The following is a 20,450-nucleotide window of genomic DNA, read 5'->3' on the forward strand; positions in this document are numbered from 1 at the left end:
GTTTAAAAATTCCAAAAATGTAATAAAAGTGCCATCAAGAAAACAATAATAGAGATTCCATCCATCCATCCATTATCCAACCCGTTGAATCCGAACATAAGGTCACGGGGGTCTGCTGGAGCCAATCCCAGGGCACAAGGCAGGAACCAATCCCAGGCAGGGCACCAACCCACTGCAGGACACACACACACAATTTAGAATCGCCAATCCACCTAACCTGCATGTCTTTGGACTGTGGGAGGAAACCAGAGCATCTGGAGGAAACCCACATAGGCACAGAGAGAACATGCAAATTCCACGCAGGGTTGACCCGGGAAGCGAACCCGGGTCTCCTAACTGCGAGGCAGCAGCGCTACCCACTGCGCCACTGTGCTGCCCATAATAGAGATTAATGACATTAATTAAAATGACCCTGTGAGACAGATTAAAATGGTATATGAGGAAGTGTGTTATTCAAGTGGTAGGCTAAGTACCGCTGTGTAGACAAGATTCAAAACCTATTCAGGATGGCCTACCGTGGCTTTATTAATATTTTATTTATTTAGTAGAAGGTGATTTTCCTGTGTTTATCCTTTCTATGTCTTAAATACACTGTGTTTGTATACTTTTGACCTCCTTGAGTTTAATGGAGGGCAATGTTTTTGCAAAGGTTATTTCCCATTACAAAATTAAAGAAGTATTAACAATAGAGAAACTGTACTACCACCACCACCCCCCAAAAATTTAGTTTTTACTTAGGTTCATACAGGACTCCCAATTGTTTCACTTAAAATAAATAACTAAATGTACATACTACATGAAAAAAACAAAATTAGAAATGATATTTTAAACTGAAAAAAAATGAAGAAAAGACTGAATGTCAGGCTACTTTACAACAAGCCGGATGCTTAAACGCTGAAAAACACTTGAAAAGGACATTTTAATGATGGTGTCATTGCTTGGGCAGATTGATGTTGTGGGCTTTCCGTGACTGATGTTGTGGGAGTTCCGTGATGTTTGGGCGTTCCATGACTGACGACATAGGTATTGCAGCCTGCAACTGCACTCTGTTGTGCTAGTGAGCAATGCATCTGTGTATTTTAGGTATTTCTTGGAATCATTCTGAACTGATCAATGACTAAACTGATTTTCATTGAAAACAACAAGGATTTCAGAAACTGATATATTACGGTAAAATTTATTGCGGTGGTACCTTCATCCATCCATCCATTGTCTCCCGCTTATCCGAGGTCGGGTCGCGGGGGCAGCAGCTTGAGCAGAGATGCCCAGACTTCCCTCTCCCCGGCCACTTCTTCTAGCTCTTCCGGGAGAATCCCAAGGCGTTCCCAGGCCAGTCGAGAGACATAGTCCCTCCAGCGTGTCCTGGGTCTTCCCCGGGGCCTCCTCCCAGTTGGACGTGCCCGGAACACCTCACCAGGGAGGCGTCCAGGAGGCATCCTGATCAGATGCCCGAGCCACCTCATCTGACTCCTCTCGATGCGGAGGAGCAGCGGCTCTACTCTGAGCCCCTCCCGGATGACTGAGCTTCTCACCCTATCTTTAAGGGAAAGCCCAGACACCCTGTGGAGGAAACTCATTTCAGCCGCTTGTATTCGCGATCTCGTTCTTTCGGTCACTACCCATAGTTCATGACCATAGGTGAGGGTAGGAACATAGATTGACTGGTAAATTGAGAGCTTCGCCTTGCGGCTCAGCTCCTTTTTCACCACGACAGACCGATGCAGCGCCCACATTACTGCGGATGCCGCACCGATCCGCCTGTCGATCTCACGCTCCATTCTTCCCTCACTCGTGAACAAGATCCCGAGATACTTGAACTCCTCCACTTGAAGCAGGATCTCGCTACCAACCCTGAGAGGGCACTCCACCCTTTTCCGGCTGAGGACCATGGTCTCGGATTTGGAGGTGCTGATTCTCATTCCAGCCGCTTCACACTCGGCTGCGAACCGATCCAGAGAGAGCTGAAGATCACGGCCTGATGAAGCAAACAGGACAACATCATCTGCAAAAAGCAGTGACCCAATCCTGAGCCCACCAAACCGGACCCCCTCAACGCCCTGGCTGCGCCTAGAAATTCTGTCCATAAAAGTTATGAACAGAATCGGTGACAAAGGGCAGCCCTGGCGGAGTCCAACTCTCACTGGAAACGGGTTCGACTTACTGCCTGCAATGCGGACCAAGCTCTGGCACCGATCGTACAGGGACCGAACAGCCCTTATCAGGGGGGCCGGTACCCCATACTCTCGGAGTACCCCCCACAGGATTCCCCGAGGGACACGGTCGAATGCCTTTTCCAAGTCCACAAAACACATGTAGACTGGTTGGGCAAACTCCCATGCACCCTCCAGGACCCTGCTAAGGGTATAGAGCTGGTCCACTGTTCCGCGACCAGGACGAAAACCACACTGTTCCTCCTGAATCCGAAGCTCGACTATCCGACGGACCCTCCTCTCCAGGACCCCTGAATAAACTTTTCCAGGGAGGCTGAGGAGTGTGATCCCTCTGTAGTTGGAACACACCCTCCGGTCCCCCTTCTTAAAGAGGGGGACCACCACCCCAGTCTGCCAATCCAGAGGCACTGTCCCTGATGTCCATGCGATGTTGCAGAGGCGTGTCAACCAAGACAGTCCTACAACATCCAGAGCCTTGAGGAACTCCGGGCGTATCTCATCCACCCCCGGGGCCCTGCCACCAAGGAGTTTTTTGACCACCTCGGTGACCTCAGTCCCAGAGATGGGGGAGCCCACCTCTGAGTCCCCAGGCTCTGCTTCCTCATTGGAAGGCATGTTAATGGGATTGAGGAGGTCTTCGAAGTACTCCCCCCACCGACCCACAACGTCCCGAGTCGAGGTCAGCAGCGCACCATCCCCACCATATACAGTGTTGACACTGCACTGCTTCCCCTTCCTGAGACGCCGGATGGTGGACCAGAATCTCCTCGAAGCCGTCCGAAAGTCGTTCTCCATGGCCTCCCCAAACTCCTCCCACGCCCGAGTTTTTGCCTCAGCAACCACCAAAGCCGCATTCCGCTTGGCCTGCCGGTACCTATCAGCTGCCTCCAGGGTCCCACAGGACAAAAGGGTCCTGTAGGACTCCTTCTTCAGCTTGACGGCATCCTTCACCACCGGTGTCCACCAACGGGTTCGGGGATTGCCGCCACGACAGGCACCGACCACCTTACGGCCACAGCTCCAGTCAGCCGCCTCAACAATAGAGGCACGGAACATGGCCCATTCGGACTCGATGTCCCCCACCTCCCTCGGGACATGGTCGAAGTTCTGCCGGAGGTGGGAGTTGAAGCTACTTCTGACAGGGGGCTCTGCCAGACGTTCCCAGCAGACCCTCACAACACGTTTGGGCCTACCACGCCTGACCGGCATCCTCCCCCACCATCGAAGCCAACTCACCACCAGGTGGTGATCAGTTGACAGCTCCGCCCCTCTCTTCACCCGAGTGTCCAAGACATGTGGCTGCAAGTCAGACGACACGACCACAAAGTCGATCATCGAACTCAGGCCTAGGGTGTCCTGGTGCCAAGTGCACATATGAACACCCCTATGCTTGAACATGGTGTTCGTTATGGACAATCCGTGACGAGCACAGAAGTCCAATAACAAAACACCGCTCGGGTTTAGATCGGGGGGGCCATTCCTCCCAATCACGCCCTTCCAGGTCTCACTGTCATTGCCCACGTGAGCATTGAAGTCTCCCAGCAGAATGAGGGAGTCCCCAGAAGGTATGCCCTCTAGCACCCCCTCCAGGGACTCCAAAAAGGGTGGGTACTCCGAACTGCTGTTCGGTGCATACGCACAAACAACAGTTAGGACCCGTCCCCCCACCCGAAGGCGAAGGGAGGCTACCCTCTCGGCCACCGGGGTAAACCCCAATGTACAGGCTCCAAGTCGGGGGGCAATAAGTATACCCACACCCGCTCGGCGCCTCTCACCGGGGGCAACTCCAGAGTGGTACAGAGTCCAGCCCCTCTCAAGGAGATTGGTTCCAGAGTCCAAGCTGTGCGTCGAGGTGAGTCCGACTATATCTAGCCGGAACCTCTCAACTTCGCACACTAGCTCAGGCTCCTTCCCCTTCAGAGAGGTGACATTCCACGTCCCAAGAGCCAGCTTCTGTAGCCGAGGATCGGACCGCCAAGGTCCCCGCCTTCGGCCACCACCCAACTCACACTGCACCCGACCTCCTTGGCCCCTCCCATAGGTGGTGAGCCCATGGGAAGGGGGACCCACGTTGCCTCTTCGGGCTGTGCCCGGCCGAGCCCCATGGGTGCAGGCCCGGCCACCAGGCGCTCGCCATCGAGCCCCACCTCCAGGCCTGGCTCCAGAGTGGGGCCCCGGTGACCCGCGTCCGGGCAAGGGAAAACGGCGTCCAAAGTTTTCATTCATCATAGAAGGTTTGAACCGCTCTTTGTCTCATCCCTCACCTAGGACCAGTTTGCCTTGGGTGGCCCTACCAGGGGCATAAAGCCCCGGACAACAGAGCTCCTAGGATCATTGGGACACGCAAACCCCTCCACCACGATAAGGTGGCGGTTAAAGGAGGGGTGCGGTGGTACCTTATATATATATATATAAATATTATATATAAATATGGAAACCTTTTTGGGAAGTACAATGCTGCAACTTCAGGCTCCATTTCAGTAATGTCATCCAAGTATACACCATCAGCTCCTAGATGCCGACTTCTTTTATCTAAAAGAATAATAACAAACATTATTTAAGTGGTTCTACAAGTGCAATGCATGTCCAGTATAAGAAGGCTAAATATGCATTTTCCAACTTAACATTCTATAAAAATTTAGGATGTAATCTATTACTTTTGTATTTCTAGTACAAGGGTCTCTTATAACCCTTGTTTCAGAAGGTATAATATACAAGGAAGCAGGACAATAAGACCAAAATGAAGAACTTCCTGGGTAAAGGTGTAGGTTCCTTGTGCATGCATAATAGAGCAAGCATATATAAGACAACACGGGCACGGGATGTTTGATATGTTTAGTTAACATGAAAGTTTACAGTATGAAGCACAACCCAACTAACTGGAAATTGAAACAAAGTAATAAAATGACCTTGGATTTGGAACAAACCAAATGGACTATGATTGTGAAAATGCCTTAAACTGCAGACCTTCACTAACTGTAGTATAATATTTGTAAAAAGGTTAAGTAAAGATAATTTCCATTTCATTTATTTGAAGGAACAAATCAATACTATGTAATGAAAATAAAGTCACATTAACAATCCTTTCATTCATTTTAGTTCAAAACAAGGATCTAAGGATGCATAGCTCATCCAAGAAGCACTGGGCCTAAATAGTAAACAACCCTGACTTCAGTCCATCATAGCACATGCCTTTGAATACACTCGCTCGCTCAAATTGGGCCAACTTAGAGATACTGCCTATTTATCACAGAAGTGTTTGGAATGTGGAAGGACATTAGAGTACACAAGGGAAATATCCATTTATAGCTAAAGAATGTCCAAACTCCACACAGACTGTGGGAGGGCAGTGTAACAGGCCAAAAATTAAACACTAAATGTTTTGGTAGAAAATAAATATTCACACACTCATCTGAATCAATCACAATGTGACCTTGCCCATGTGGTTCTAAAATAAAATATATATCATTTGTAATTTATCCTTCTATCTTAATGGATGAAAAAATAATCAATTTTCACTTCTACTTTTACTGGTGATGGTTATGGCTGTTCTAGACAAACATCAGACCACTTTATCCTTAATGAACAAACTTCACCTCCTACAGGGAAGTTCCCAGACACTTTCAGACCAGATAGAAAATATATTCCCTCCAGTGCATCTGGGATATATTCCTAGATCTTCTCCCTGGGGACTGTGTTTGGTAGAACTCCTAAGGCCTGGAGGTACCCAACTATATGTTTAAACCATCTAAACTGGCTCCTCTTAATTGTGAACAAGACCTCAGGTTACTCAAACTCCTCCCCTGCTTAACCTTTAACTGCAGGATGCAAGCCACACTTTGTGGAAAAGGTCCAGAATCTCAGATTTGGAAAGGGTAACAGCAGGGTTACAACAACAGGGTTTTATTTTTAGACTGACTGAGAATATGATAGTCAACAACTGATGTAATTTGCTCCTGACCGCTAGTCCCACCCCTTCTGGGTAAAAGAACAACGTGGACCAGAAGTGGGTTTTCAGTTTTTTGGTCTCTTAATTACAGCATCCCTCACATTAAGAAGCATTGCATTTCAAAATGCAGTTGCAATAGCAAACATTTTTCTTACCACCTGCAATTAAATAGGGTTTTTACTTGAAGTTCCAACAGTTTGGGGTGTGGTTTATCTTGCATTTCCACAGCACAAATATTGTCAGATAGGCCCATTTGAATTTGTAACATATTAACAAACAACTCTATCTGTAAACATTTACTTATAGCAATTTTCTAGCATCTCAAGCTAATTATGGAATGGCACATTTTGCACACACTTTGAAAATATTGTTTTCATGAGCTGAGCAGTTCGACATTGTATTTTTTTTTCTTTCTCAAAATGCAAGAATATGAGAATATTTAATTGGTACCTTTCTTCTTTGAAGGAGACTCCATTTTACTGGTTGGCTGTGGTTGAGTTACACATTGAAGTTGCTCTACCACCCCTGGCAGCTCAGGAGACATAGACACCTCTAAGTCAGTCCGAAATGTGCTTCCTGGGTGTACCTCTGGCACCCTCATCGATGCTACTGTTTCAAAAACTGATGGGGAAGATGTTGATCCTTTTAAATATTCAGAAGCTGAACAGCTGGAAATAACACGGAAGTGTGTATTTTCTGAAACTGGTATATTAACCACACTGGACTGCTCAGCTTTTGGCAAAAATAAAGGCTGAAGAAAAAAAAAGCAAATTCATTTTTTCAAATTTCAGTATCTTATAACTTTATGTGGAACTATGCATCAAGAGAAATGTAGACACTGAAGTAAAGTTTGTAATTAATTAATTTGAAGAGGCTAGCATGGAATGACATGGTAATAAGGTATCATTAAATTAAAAACTGAAAAGACTTCCAGTTCAATTCCCTGCAAAGATGTACTGTTTAAACTACAGACCATTATGTAACTTTACAAAGGTTAAACTGCAGAAATATAAAGACATCTGTAGTTTGCACTTATGATTTTTATAGGTGGAGCATCCAAGCAGTGAAATGACTAACTTTAAACCAGAATGCTGCTATTTCTGTCACTGACTTGGACTTACTGGGTGACCCTGAACAAGTAATACAACATGCCTGGTATATCCAGAGATGTACAAAATTGAAAGTGTATTTGTTATAATACCCTAACAATCATAATACTATATCTAATCAAACCCTGGTGAAGGCTCAACACCCAAGACATGTTTCTAAAGTTCACTTTTTTCAGCTGGGAGTTAACCTTTATGTATTTCTTTTTTATTAAGTGTAATTTAATGATAATTAAGCTCCACTCTGTAAGTATGACACTGACAGAGAATAAAATCTTGATTTTTTGAAACTACCAATTTTTTGAATTAAGTTTTATTTTTCTCAAATGAACCAGGATAAACTATAAAGGAACTAATTGACAAAGACATTTATAGGACCCTTAAGGCAATTTAACTACAGGGGCCAATTACATTGAAAGCATCCTCTGTTATACATTATTCCTGTACTATACCAGTAATTTAACACTTTTGGTTATAACGTAATGGTAAAAAGAAATTGAAAACATTACGGATACTCAAAAGATCAAAGCTTTTGAGCAGAGTCATCAATCACAAGGATAGTTAGCCAATCACATGTGTTTAATGTCAGAAGGTGTGGACCCTCACTTGGGATTTCAACATAAATAATGGCCTGCCTGAAGGACTGGAGAGAAATGACATATGAAGGGATGTCAGAGACCAAGATACATCATAATGAGAGGGAAAGAGTGACCATCTCATCTGAATGTTGGAGAACATAACTTATACATCACACTGATTGCTCAATTAATAGCTTGATATTGCTGATTTTCAGTAAACATCTTCTACGACTAAATATATCCAAACTTTATCATTTTCATTTTCTAATATACTTTCTTTTGTTGGTACTATTATACTTTAAAAAATATCATGTTGCTTTCATATTTGTATACTCTGTCTTTATATCTACAGAGATTGATGTAATAAGAAACATTCTGTTGCAGGGAAGACTGCTATTTGCTCATTGCTGCAGGGTTCATCATGGATGAGAGGCCCCACCTAAAGAGGAAGAGCAAGTGCAGTAGAAGTAAGAAACCATTGGTTGGTATGTTGCATATGACCAAAAGATGTACAAGTCTTCATGTGTCTCGGGGACATACATTATGTTTGTTAATGCTTGTGATACTGACCACTTATGTGGAGTACTGAGGAGTGAACGGCACCTTTGTCATCACTTTTATGTACATATATGGACAGTATCCTATGTGGAATATTACAGAATGACTGGTAGTTAGGAATTTGTGAATACTGTAGAAGCTGTGTGTGTGGGGTAGGGAGGTCCTACGTGAAATACCACAGAGTGACTGGCAGTTAGACATCATTCATACATACTGTAGTTGTGTGAATAGGATCACTATGTGTATACAGTATCTGTGTGTGTTAATCTTAAGGTACGAGAGCAGACCAACCTAGTAATGAACCTGGTAAGTCTCACTCTTCCCTTGATAATACACTGGCCTATAGTTCTCTGATTCATTAGAACTGTTATCCATATTTTCAAGATCATGTTGTGCAAGCAGGGGAGTAGCCAGCCTCCCATGTGTGGTGGGTCTTTTTTCCAAAAAGCTGGATTTTTTTAATTAACTTACCATTTTGTTTATTTTTGATACATGTTATACTGTATATCCCCCTGACCTAAGGATTTCTTGTTGAAAGGTTGAAATAAAAACAGATACAAGATAGCATTTCTGAAACAATGACATTTACAGTATTATTCAGAGTACAGCTTTGTCTCTCATTCTAATCTTTAAAACAGTATTAAATTAGTGTTGATTTCAAAGCAAAATTGTTTTGTTTGCAAATGAACTACATAAATAAAATCTTGTAAAATTCAGTAGCTATAAAATAGAATGCAATATGTGATAATACTAAACACTAATACTAGCTATCATTAAATGTTACAACAGCATTTTATTCAGTTTAAATAATGTAATTCTTCATTTGACTTTTGCAGGTTTTATTTAATAATTACCTTATTGTTATGGCTGTTTGTATTTCATAGTTGATCTTTTTGGAGGGACACATTTCAAAAGTGCCTATTATTTATTGAAAAGGCCTCTTTTAAGCTGTTTTTGTCACCTATCAATCAATCTCTTTTATACCTTGTTGTGGTTTTTCATAATGTAATGGTTTATTTATATATGTTATTGCTACTATTTTTACATGATTATGTATTTCATAATTGCCCTTTCATTTATCTCATTCTGGTACAAATTGAGTTCCATACGCTTCTGACAATCGTGATTGCCAGCCTAATTTAATACACGTCACTCTAGTATTTGAATGTTTCTTCTGAACTGTGAGGGACACATAACCAAATTTTATCAACCAACAGTCACAACAGTAGCGATCTCATATTAACTAACAAAATATTAGCAGATGTTAAATAATACATTCCTCAACTCAAGGCAACCCAATTGAGCTGACTAATTAGAGGATATTTTAGCTACAGTAATGACGTATTGCAGAACATGAAAAGACTAGTTGAACGCCCTAAGTTGTGTTCTTGATTTTTGGAATAGGTTTTCTGTTCTGGGACAATTGTTTCTTTTTTTCTTGCTCCTCTCAGCCCATTTTGAAAAACTACTAGTTGTTCCAAAGGGACCATCATGGGTAAAGCACCTGATTCTTGCTGGGTATACCTTTTTCAGCATGTATGTGTAGCAGTTTTAATTAATGTATTTAATTTGTATATAATATATCTTTTAATAATATGTAAATAATATGTAATAATATGTAAAGGGTATTTTACGAACACTATGCGCTTTATGTTTTATTTTTTTGGAACGCTAGCACGTGGGCTAGGTCAAATAAAATGAATCACTCAATCCAAATGTAACTTCGCAAAGTTGCAAACCATATAAAATTGTAGATTTTGAACATAACTGCACAAGAAGATTTTCCTCTACAAAGGTGATTTTGCATTTTTCTGCACATTGGCCTGCAATATTTTATTTCTAAAAATCACATCTTTAGGCAGAGAAAGTCACAAGTCTTGCAAAAGGACACAGTTTTGTATAGTTTTGCCAAAATGGTTGTAAATATTACCTACCACATAATTTTGTGAAATGATTTATTTTCAAAAATCAAAAAAATTAGATTAATACTGATTTAAAAAAAAAGAATTTAATGACTACAAAAAAGTCATGCTTTTTTAGCTATAGTAACAATCTGTACGTGTCAAATTCTTACATAAATTAACATAACCCGAATGTATTTTGCAAGAAGCAATCACTCCTAACAGAAAATGAAAGTGTTAGATTAGTTACCTTTTCCTCTTGTGGAAGTTCCCCCCAGTCCCACTGCATATTGGGTATGTCATGATTTAGTTTTTCTGCAGATTTAGTAACAAGTTCAGAGTCACTTTTTGGAGTTGAGGGACGGGATGAACCACAACTGAAAATATAAACAGACAAGAAATATACACAAAGATGTTTAAAAAAAACTTTACAATGAGAACATTACATTCAAATCCGTTAGCATTCCTTTGTTAAACATGTTTAACTCATGCTCATACTCTTGAAGAGATATTGAAAGGCAAAGTTATTATCCAAATTTGAACAAACATGTAAAAAAATGTGGATGATTAACAGTACAGACTTCTATTCAATCATCTGGGCATTTAGAAAAAAATTATGAGACATTCAATCTTTAAAAAACACAAAAATCAAAAAATACCCAAGCTCAACTGCCATTACAAGGCAAGTTTAAAAATTGTCAGAGTACGTAATTCTGGGACATTATCTAACTAAATACAGCACACCTCTGGTGTGACAATGTTGTTATACAATATAGATGTTAGGCATAAAGACAACGCAAAAGCATAACAATTGTTTGTCTCAATACCAGTGGTACTAAAACAAAATATGTGAAAGTAAGTATTTAGTGCGACATAAATATGTTATTATAGTGGTAAAACAAACCTCACTACACTATTGAGATGGAACAAACATAATAAGAACTGATATTTAAATGACACTTGTAAGCTCAAAAAGGTAGACAGGTATTAATACAATTAAGAGATGTGCCACATGTTAGAGTATTTCCATATTGCACTACCAATGACTCATTTATTCTTAACAAAAATATAATGCATTTAAAATGAACATATTGATAATGTCAAAACACATTATTCTTAAAATTGTCCTTTATTACAGTTCTTTATTATTAGAATAATAATTATAATATGGAAAAGTACAAAAAGGATCATTATGCTCACAATAAAAATGTTTTAATTAATTATTAAATCAATATACTTTGTTCTTTCTTAGCATGAGCAGTTATTTAACAACAAATGTTTTTGACTTCTAATTGAACTGTATGTCTAAACCCAAATATTTTGTATATTATGATACCTAGTATTGGCGCAGTGGGTAGCGCTGCTGCCTCGCAGTTAGGAGACCCAGGTTCGCTTCCCGGGTCCTCCCTGCGTGGAGTTTGCATGTTCTCCCCGTGTTTGCGTGGGTTTCCTCCAGGTGCTCTGGTTTCCTCCCACAGTCCAAAGACATGTAGGTTAGGTGCATTGGCGATCCTAAATTGTTCCTAGTGTGTGCTTGGTGTGTGTGTGTGTGTGTGTGCGCCCTGCGGTGGGCTGGCTTCCTGCCCGGGGTTTGTTTCCTGCCTTGCGCCTTGTGTTGGCTGGGATTGGCTCCAGCAGACCCCCGTGACCCTGTAGTTAGGATATAGCAGGCTGGATAATGGATGGATGGTTGGATGATACCTAGTATTTAGTAGGCAGCCTGTAATACAAAATATGACTTTAGGTTCAATATTAGGAATTGCACATATAATGTAAATAGTATACCTGTTTAATGACTTAAAGAATGAAGATTCTTGTGGGCAAGAAACAGACAATCCTTCATTGCCAAGAACTGGAAGAATATGGGAGGTGCTTTTTCCAACTATGTCCTTACTACTATATTACAGCACATAAAAAAAACAAAAGTTGTATGTTAAAATAGTTGGTTTCAAATCTCAATTGTGTGATTAAGTGACAGTCAAGAGAAGCACTAAGAATACAAGAGATACTGTATGTACACAAATACTGCAAGAACAAAAAAATGATCTATTGTAGTAGGATTAGCTGCTTGGAAGGCAGCATCTACTAATCAAACAATTATACTATTTACTACTGTATTTTTACATGATTATAATATGACTTAGCCAACTTACTGTAAAATGGCACAAAATAAAAAAACAAACATAAACCAATTTATAATAAATCAGAGAACAGAATGTCTGCTGTTATGGTTTATTGGTTATTACTTAAACAAATACAGTGTATGGGTCTCTATAACAAATGCTATTGATGATATTCACATACTTTGTTATTCAGTAAGAATATAAATTACAAGTGTGCTACATGCTGTGTAATTTCTTTTATTTCCATAAACCATTCTCAATATCAAAGATAAGGCTTTTGGTAATGATTGTTTTTTTTTTATATTTTACTTTATGTACAGGTATTTCACAAACACATATTACATTTCTCTATTTAAATGCTGAAAGTTCTTTTTGAAAACAGTTTTATAAAACATGTACTTACCAGGGTTTTATAACCTCTTACATGCTCTTATTAAAATAAAAAAAATCATCTCAGCTCAATTTGAATTTGCTAGTTAATTTCAGAACATTCCCAAAAACAGAAATCCCGTGTGGATTGTTCAAAACTGAGCCTTTAAAAGATTATTTCACTTATATTTCAAAATTAGATAGATAGATAGATAGATACTTTATTAATCCCATGGGAAATTACACAGGTAGTTTTTATAAATTTATATGTTCAAGAAAAATTTGCACTCTGCCATCAGGTTTTTTACTTTTACCAAGGTATTTATAATGAAAGTCAACAATTGGATACTGTTAAAAGTACAACAGCACAACAGTACAAGTGATTTAATTAGTAGTTTTGAAGTAATTGTTATCAGCCCTCAGAAAGCACACATGGTGTTGTTTCAGAAGTTATGATGGCATGGAAACAGAAATTACTACTTCATCAATTTGCAAAGTTTTGTTTCCTATAATATTCAATTGCTTGAGACCTGGGGGGTATTTTTCGTACATCGCTTAAATCATCCGAGATCAGGTGCCTCATCTTGGATAAGTTAATGTCGGTGAAACTCATCCACATAAGTCGGTTTTTCAAACGCAGCCGTGTAGTAGATTAGTTTAGCTGGATCTAATCATACGAGATGAATGCGCGCGCCTGCGCTGATTGAAAAGCCCATATATATTGAGTGTAGAAAACATGATCAGCAAGTCTTTGATAGGCTGTAACAAAATGACGAAAGAACGGGCGCATTTTTTTTTCACACACGTGGCGCAAGACCTTTTATTCGAAGGACATGAAGAATTTCAAGATTTAATGTGCACAAGGGGTAACACTGCAAAAGCAGCCCAGACCAGAAAAGACAGCTGGCAAAAAGTGGCCGACGAATTAAACGCTAAGTACTGTGCATTGTACTTACTGAATGCAGCGTTTCATTTCCTATGTGTCAGATTGATTATTATTTAATATGTCATAATTCCAGATCAAACGTGAGCACAAGGAGAACATGGGAACTGGTTAAAGTGAACTACAAGAACATACTTCAAACTGGTAAATATTGGTATATAACTGTTTAAAGAATTGTTGACATAAATAATCATATAATATAAAAAACATTAATGTTAACGCTAATAAGAAGGCAGACAAGCAAAAAACAGATGGAGGTCCACGTGGTCCAGACCTAACCCCTGCAGAAGAGTTGGCTCTCCAGCAAAATGCCCATCACCCTGTTTGTGAGGGCATTCCAGGGGGAAGCTCCTCCTCAGAATCAGTGGCAGGATGCAGTGGTCATTTCATTTCAGATAAAGGATGGTCATTGCATATATTTGTCCTCCATGTGTGCCATAGGTATGTTCCATATAGCCCTCTTTTTTGTTGGGTCAGTTGCAGGGAATGTCATATCCCTTGAACCTGTGTCTGACCAACGAGATATTGACAAAGGTCAAATATTTGATGAAGACACTGTGTCTGATTATTGATCAGGAGGAGAGGTACATTTTCCAAATAATGTTTGATCAAACTCCACTCTGATCAGTCCCATGTGTCCCAATCACATTTGGAAATCCTGGTAATGAGAATGTTAGGCTGATTGAGATTCTTCATGGAACTGTGGGTGTTTTTGCCTGTGTATTACCTACCTGCAATGGCATGAAACGCCTCTTTTATTGTCTGCACACGCAGGTGTCCAGGAAACACTATGAAAACCCGAAGGAAATGTTTTAGAGCCAAACAGACTTTACGAATTGCCTGGCAAACTGCACTTTTAGTTAGATTTTCCGCATCGCCTACAGTATATAAAAAAGTGCCGCTTGTAAAAAAACCTCAAAGCAATGCATACTGCCTGAGTGGTTGTGAGAGCCCAACCTCGCCGAGTTTGACTTCGAATATAAGGTGCTAATAAATCTCTGAGGTACAATATTCCCCCTCGGCTAAAGCGGTATCTTTCGAAAAGAATTTCCTCCAGGAGCAATAAAGGATCTTGCTGATCGCGCAAAACCCTCTCTATATGAAATTCTCTTCGTATAATTTGCGTACCGATATCAATTGGTCGCTCATTCATGAACGGCGAAGCCATGACTGGATGACTTCCACGCACCGTCACTGATCACGTGTGTAAACTAATCCTTGTTTACGTAGAACAAACCTGCTCCGAGCAGGTTTGAGGATTAGGATGTGCTGCTATGACAACACTTCCAGCAAGAGTTTCGAAAAACCGACAGATCCAGGATCAGCCCAAATCGTCAACAATTACATCCGGCTAAACGACTAATCCACGTACGAAAAATACCCCCCTGATCCGAAGTTTGCTGATGTGAACTATATTTGAAGTTTCCATGTTTTGTTGCTATTATAGGTTGCTCTGGGAAAATCTTTCACTCCTATATTATTACAGAATGTTTTTATATAACGTAAGAATGTGCCTTTTTATGGATTTCCAACCTATCTAGCATTAATGGTTTCTTTCTTTGATGGTGCCAAATTTACACAAAGCTAGAATATTTCAATTAAAACAAATATTCTCAAAATTATGGCTTAATCAGTGAAGAAATGCATTTAGGGTTGGTGTGTATCTAAAAGTGCCTTAGAATGAATCATATTCGATAAATCATATTCATATACATGTCAAATAAAAAGGAAATGCATGCATGGTTTATCAATGTTTATCATATGTTTGTTTATCATTTTCAAAATACGAAAAATAATCTTAATATGAAATTACTGTAAGAGGACTGTCATATATGACATACAAAAAAAAAAACACGAAACATACGTTTCTTTAATTCTTGCTACATCTTTCCCATAACATCTAACATTTAGTACCCAGTAAAATCAGTTTGCAAAACTGGCTGTATGAAAAGTAAAAAGGAATATAAATATTTATTTTCTGCTTCACTAATCCTCAGGTACTTCATTTTTGTGTGGATTAACTACATTTTATTTCTTGAGCACACCTATAGTAAAACAGCATCAACTTCTTCTTCTTTCAGCTGCTCCCATTAAGGGTTGCCACAGCGGATCTTTATCCTTACCTTCCTCTCCTCTGCATCTTGTTCTGTTACACCCATCATCTGCATGTCCTCTTTCACCACATCCATAAACCTTTGCTTAGGCCTTCCTCTTTTCCTCTTCCCTGGCAATCCTTTTCCCAATATACTCTGCATCTCTCTTCTGCACATTTCCAAACCAACGCAATCTTACCTTTCTGACTTAGAGCTGACCCTCTAATGTACTTGTTCCTAATCCTGTCCATCCTCATCACACCCAATGCAAATCTTAGCATCTTTAACTCTGCCACCTCCAGCTCTGTCTCCTGTTTTTTGGTCAGTGCCACCGTCTCCAACCTATATAACACAGCTGGTCTCACTACCATCCTGTAGACCTTCCCTTTCACTCTTGCTGATACCCATCTGTCACAAATTACTCCTGACACTCCCCCCCCCATTCTACCTCTCTTCCACAATCCCTGTTACTCTGTACTGTTGAGCCCAAGTATTTAAACTCATCCACCTTTGCCAGCTCTACTCCCTGCATCTTCACCATTCCACTGTCCTCCCTCTCATTTATACACATGTATTCTGTCTTGATCCTACTAACCTTCATTCCTCTCCTCTCTAGAGCATATCTCCACCTCTCCAGGGTTTCCTCAACCTGCTCTCTACTATCGCTACAGATCACAATGTCATCAACAAACATCGTAGTCCATGAGGACTCCTGTCTAATCATCGTTTGTCAACCTGTCCATGACCATTGCAAATAAGAAAGGGCTTAGAGCCAGTCCCTGATGCAATCCCACCTCCACGTTTAATGCATCTGTCACTCCTACCACAAACCTCACCATTGTCACACTTCCCTTGTACATATCCTGTACAACTCTTACATACTTCTCTGCCACTCCCGACATCCTTATACAGCACCACAACTCCTCTCGAGGCACCCTATCATATGCTTTCTCCAGGTCCACAAAGATGCAATGCAACTCCTTCTGGCCTTCTCTCAACTTCTCAATCAACATCCCCAGAGCAAACATCGTATCTGTGGTGGTCTTTTTTGGCATGAAACCATACTGCTGCTTACTAATCATCACCTCCCTTCTTAACCTAGCTTCCACTACCCTTTCCCATAACTTCATGCTATGGCTCATCAATTTTATCCCCCTGTAGTTACTACAGCTCTGCACATCCCCCTTGATTTTCTTTATTCACCACTGATAGTTTTAAGCAATACAATATCAATTATAATGTGGGTTGAGCTGTCAAGGGCAGGTTTGTGGTAAATATTTCAGACCTCATATAGTTGTGGTGATTGTATTATTTTTGCATCCAAATCACATGCATATCTTTCTTCAGACAAAAGGGTTCTGCCTAGCACAGAATAATTAACCTCCTCATAATCGGATGTTGCATTATTTACATACAATATATAAACACCGAAATTATAGTGAAACCACACCTTCTACAACATCGTGAAAGTTCCTTTAGAGGAAACCAACAGGAATCAAACAATTGTAGACACAAAATTGCATCAAATGGAGATGAAAAGAATATTTACAAATAAAACATACTCAAAATAAAACACTTTGTCATTTTGGATATGAAAAACCTTACATGGGTTTACAGTTTTGAACAATGTGGATGGCGACTTTGTGCTCTATTAAACTGAATCCATCTAAGAATAGTGGACTTTCATTTTCAAAATAAGTGAAAAATAAGTAATCAAACTCAAAAAAAAGTAAGTGGACTGAAAAATACAAATTTCTTTAATCCACAGATATCTTTAGACAAGAAACAACAATTTCAAGGGTTGGTGAATATATGACAAAGGCAAAAAGACCTAGTAAATCAATTCAAAGTTCATAGTGTTATCATGTATACTAACATCCATACAACCTTATATGGATGAACTATGCATATCAGATTTGATTTTTTTTTAACTTAGTCATGGAAGCTAACCTAATACAACAATACTGTCCTATACAGTCAAAATGGAACACAAAAGAATCAAAATGTTGATGAATATAGAAAAGAAAAATACCATGGATATTTAGTAGTTGCATTAAAAAATTGATACAGTCTGATTTTAAATGAAAAATAACATATTAATTGGCAATTAAAATGTTTTTATTCTACACATATTTTCTCCTCAGAAAATATTTAGAAACAAAAAAGAGCATTTTTAAATGTTTATTTAAATAAGAAATCTGATTCAATGAATAAAAGTTCTGTTGTGCTTACCTCTGAAAGGGTAGTAATTCTGCATCACAATAACTATGACTCATCCTGCCAATTGATTCAACATTTCTATTTGCTTTTACTTCATTATCAGTGCCTTGTATAGAAGACCTGGAACAACACAAAAATAAAGTTGAACTTATAAACAATACTGAATGTAAACATGTAGGTAAAATGTGCAGAATAAAACATTAATACTCTGTATCCCAAATATTAGTTTCAAATGTATTATTATTTAAAATGTACACAAAATATATGTAGTGATAATCTAAAACCAACCTTAAGGTATCTGTTAGCTCTGTCTCATCAGAGCTCATTTCAAGAGGGAACATGTCTTCACCTTCAGAGTATTCTCCATTATCCTCTCTTTTCAAAGTGTCCATCTTTGATTTGCGCCGCTTTCGTCTTCTCTTTTTAGCTGAACTGCTGATTACTCCGCAGTCACTTCCTAAGTTCACAGTGTGAAAAGTAGCACTGGAGTTGGAGGGTTTGAGAGAAATGTTCATCATCTGAGCTTCCATTAAGGCAGCCCCTTCAGTGATAATTGGTGAGGTAGCAAGGTGTGAAGGGACAATCTCCTATCAAATGAGAAAGACAACATGAATAGAAGGGGGATGTTGAATTTGCAAATGCACCATTCCTATGCATTTTTACTATAACTGGAGTTACTACACAATGTTTTTGCTCAACTAAAAAAAATACTTCTTAATTATAAGTATTTGTATTTAATTACTACTGGGGTTATCCCTTGACCCTTCAAGAAGGGCACTGTCAAAATATTACAGAACCAAAAAAATATATGAAGCATATGTCTGCTATCACATAGTTAAATTAAATATTATTCTGAATAGTTTGTTATTTTGTAATTACACTCATTTGTTTTCAAAGAACATAATCACTATAAGTTTAAACTATCTGTCTAAAGTGATAATGGCTTTGCTATTTACAATAAGATATGCTGTATTATACTTTCTTGTGAATTTCTATTTGGGCAGTACCCAAAACTATTTTTACAAACTGTCACATGTTCTTATAATTTAGAACACAGCAGTGTATGTGCTTAGGTGACTACTAGAAATTGGATCTTGACCTGCTATTTTATAGCTTCAAGCTCATCTCCTTAGGCATTAGGCCAGATTTTCATGCCATAACTGTCATAAATCATAGCAAATTAAAATGTGCAGTAATTTGTTGTGATTACAAACTTCAACAAATTTGGAAATAGCCTTTACTTTCGGTAAGTGGTGTTTCAATAAAAATAAAGCTTGAATGAATAAAAGATGTGAAAAAAGGAAAAAACTTAACATGCAGTCACCTATTTTAATTTCATATAGACAATTACTGCTATTTGTCAGAATGTATAGCTTAAGAAATATTCAGGTTCTTCTTTTTCTGACCTTGTGCAGCATCAGGAAGCATAAGGCAATTCAAAGTAAATCCTGAAGAGGGCACTATTTACAAACATTAGATTAAACTAAAAAAAAACATGTAAAACATTTGCATACTAATGTTTGCTCTTTTGACATACAGTACAAATATATGCCAGTAAAATGAAAATAATTAAACCATGAATATGACAGAAAGAAAAAAACAAAATGGTAAGTACACAATATTGAAGACTCACTTAAAAATTTCTTAAACTGTTAGCAAATGTTTATTACTCTCATTCATGACTTTCACATTATTGTTCTAAGTCAGCCTTTTAGCCATTTTAAAATATTGCTGCATTCCTGGGTACCTGTAATTCACCACCGCTCTCCTTGGTACTGACCTGGTTAAATGTATAATTCAGAACACATGGTGGTGCAGTGGTAGCACTGCTGCCTCGTAGTAAGTAGACCAGGGTTCATGTCCCAGGTCCTCCCCACATGGAGTTTGCATGTCCTCGCTGTGTCTGTGTGGGTATCCTCCAGGTGCTCCGGTTTCCTCCCACGGTCCAAAGACATGCAGGCTAGGTGAATTGGTGATACTAAATTGGCCCTAGTGTGTGGTTGGGGTGGATGGGGGTGTGTGTATTTGTCCTGTGATGGACTGGCTCCCTGTCCAGGGTTTGTTCCTACCTTGCACACTATGTTATCTGGGATAGGCTCCAGCAGACCCTCGTAACCCTGTTCAGGATTCAGTGGGTTAGAAAATGAGTGATTTTACAAAACAGGAATAACGCAGTACTACAGTGGTATAAACATACTGATTTAAATCCAAAAGACAGTAAACCAGTTTCTCATCATAAAAAACTGTTGTTCGAGCAAATCTGTATTCCTTTCAATAAACTGTATTAAGTATTAATGCTTGGTTAACACATTTAATCTATATTAACATCTTTAGAAACACTGAATCTAAATTCCACTGGTAGGCAGTTATTTTGCCAAACACTATACTAGATAACAATGATTTCTTCAATTATTTTTTTAATATTGTATATTTCAAAGC

At 39.4% G+C, this 20,450-nt stretch overlaps 1 protein-coding gene across 3 annotated transcripts in view; it reads right to left on the reverse strand.

Moving 5' to 3' along the window:
- Positions 1 to 20,450, reverse strand: part of lpin1a (lipin 1a) — a 104,126-nt gene that overhangs the window by 32,236 nt on the left and 51,440 nt on the right. For 2 of the 3 annotated variants that reach the window (XM_051924918.1, XM_028796849.2), the window contains exons 4-9: positions 18,300 to 18,598; positions 18,024 to 18,131; positions 12,049 to 12,159; positions 10,514 to 10,640; positions 6,571 to 6,871; positions 4,610 to 4,703 (exon numbers count right to left, since the gene is read on the reverse strand). In XM_051924918.1, the coding sequence (XP_051780878.1) occupies positions 4,610 to 4,703; positions 6,571 to 6,871; positions 10,514 to 10,640; positions 12,049 to 12,159; positions 18,024 to 18,131; positions 18,300 to 18,598 (1,040 nt within the window). The remainder of the gene's footprint in view (positions 1 to 4,609; positions 4,704 to 6,570; positions 6,872 to 10,513; positions 10,641 to 12,048; positions 12,160 to 18,023; positions 18,132 to 18,299; positions 18,599 to 20,450) is intronic. The other variant, XM_028796850.2, reaches the window with a different exon arrangement.

This window comes from Erpetoichthys calabaricus, chromosome 3, assembly GCF_900747795.2.
Source record: "Erpetoichthys calabaricus chromosome 3, fErpCal1.3, whole genome shotgun sequence".
In the NCBI taxonomy this organism is placed as follows: domain Eukaryota; kingdom Metazoa; phylum Chordata; class Cladistia; order Polypteriformes; family Polypteridae; genus Erpetoichthys; species Erpetoichthys calabaricus.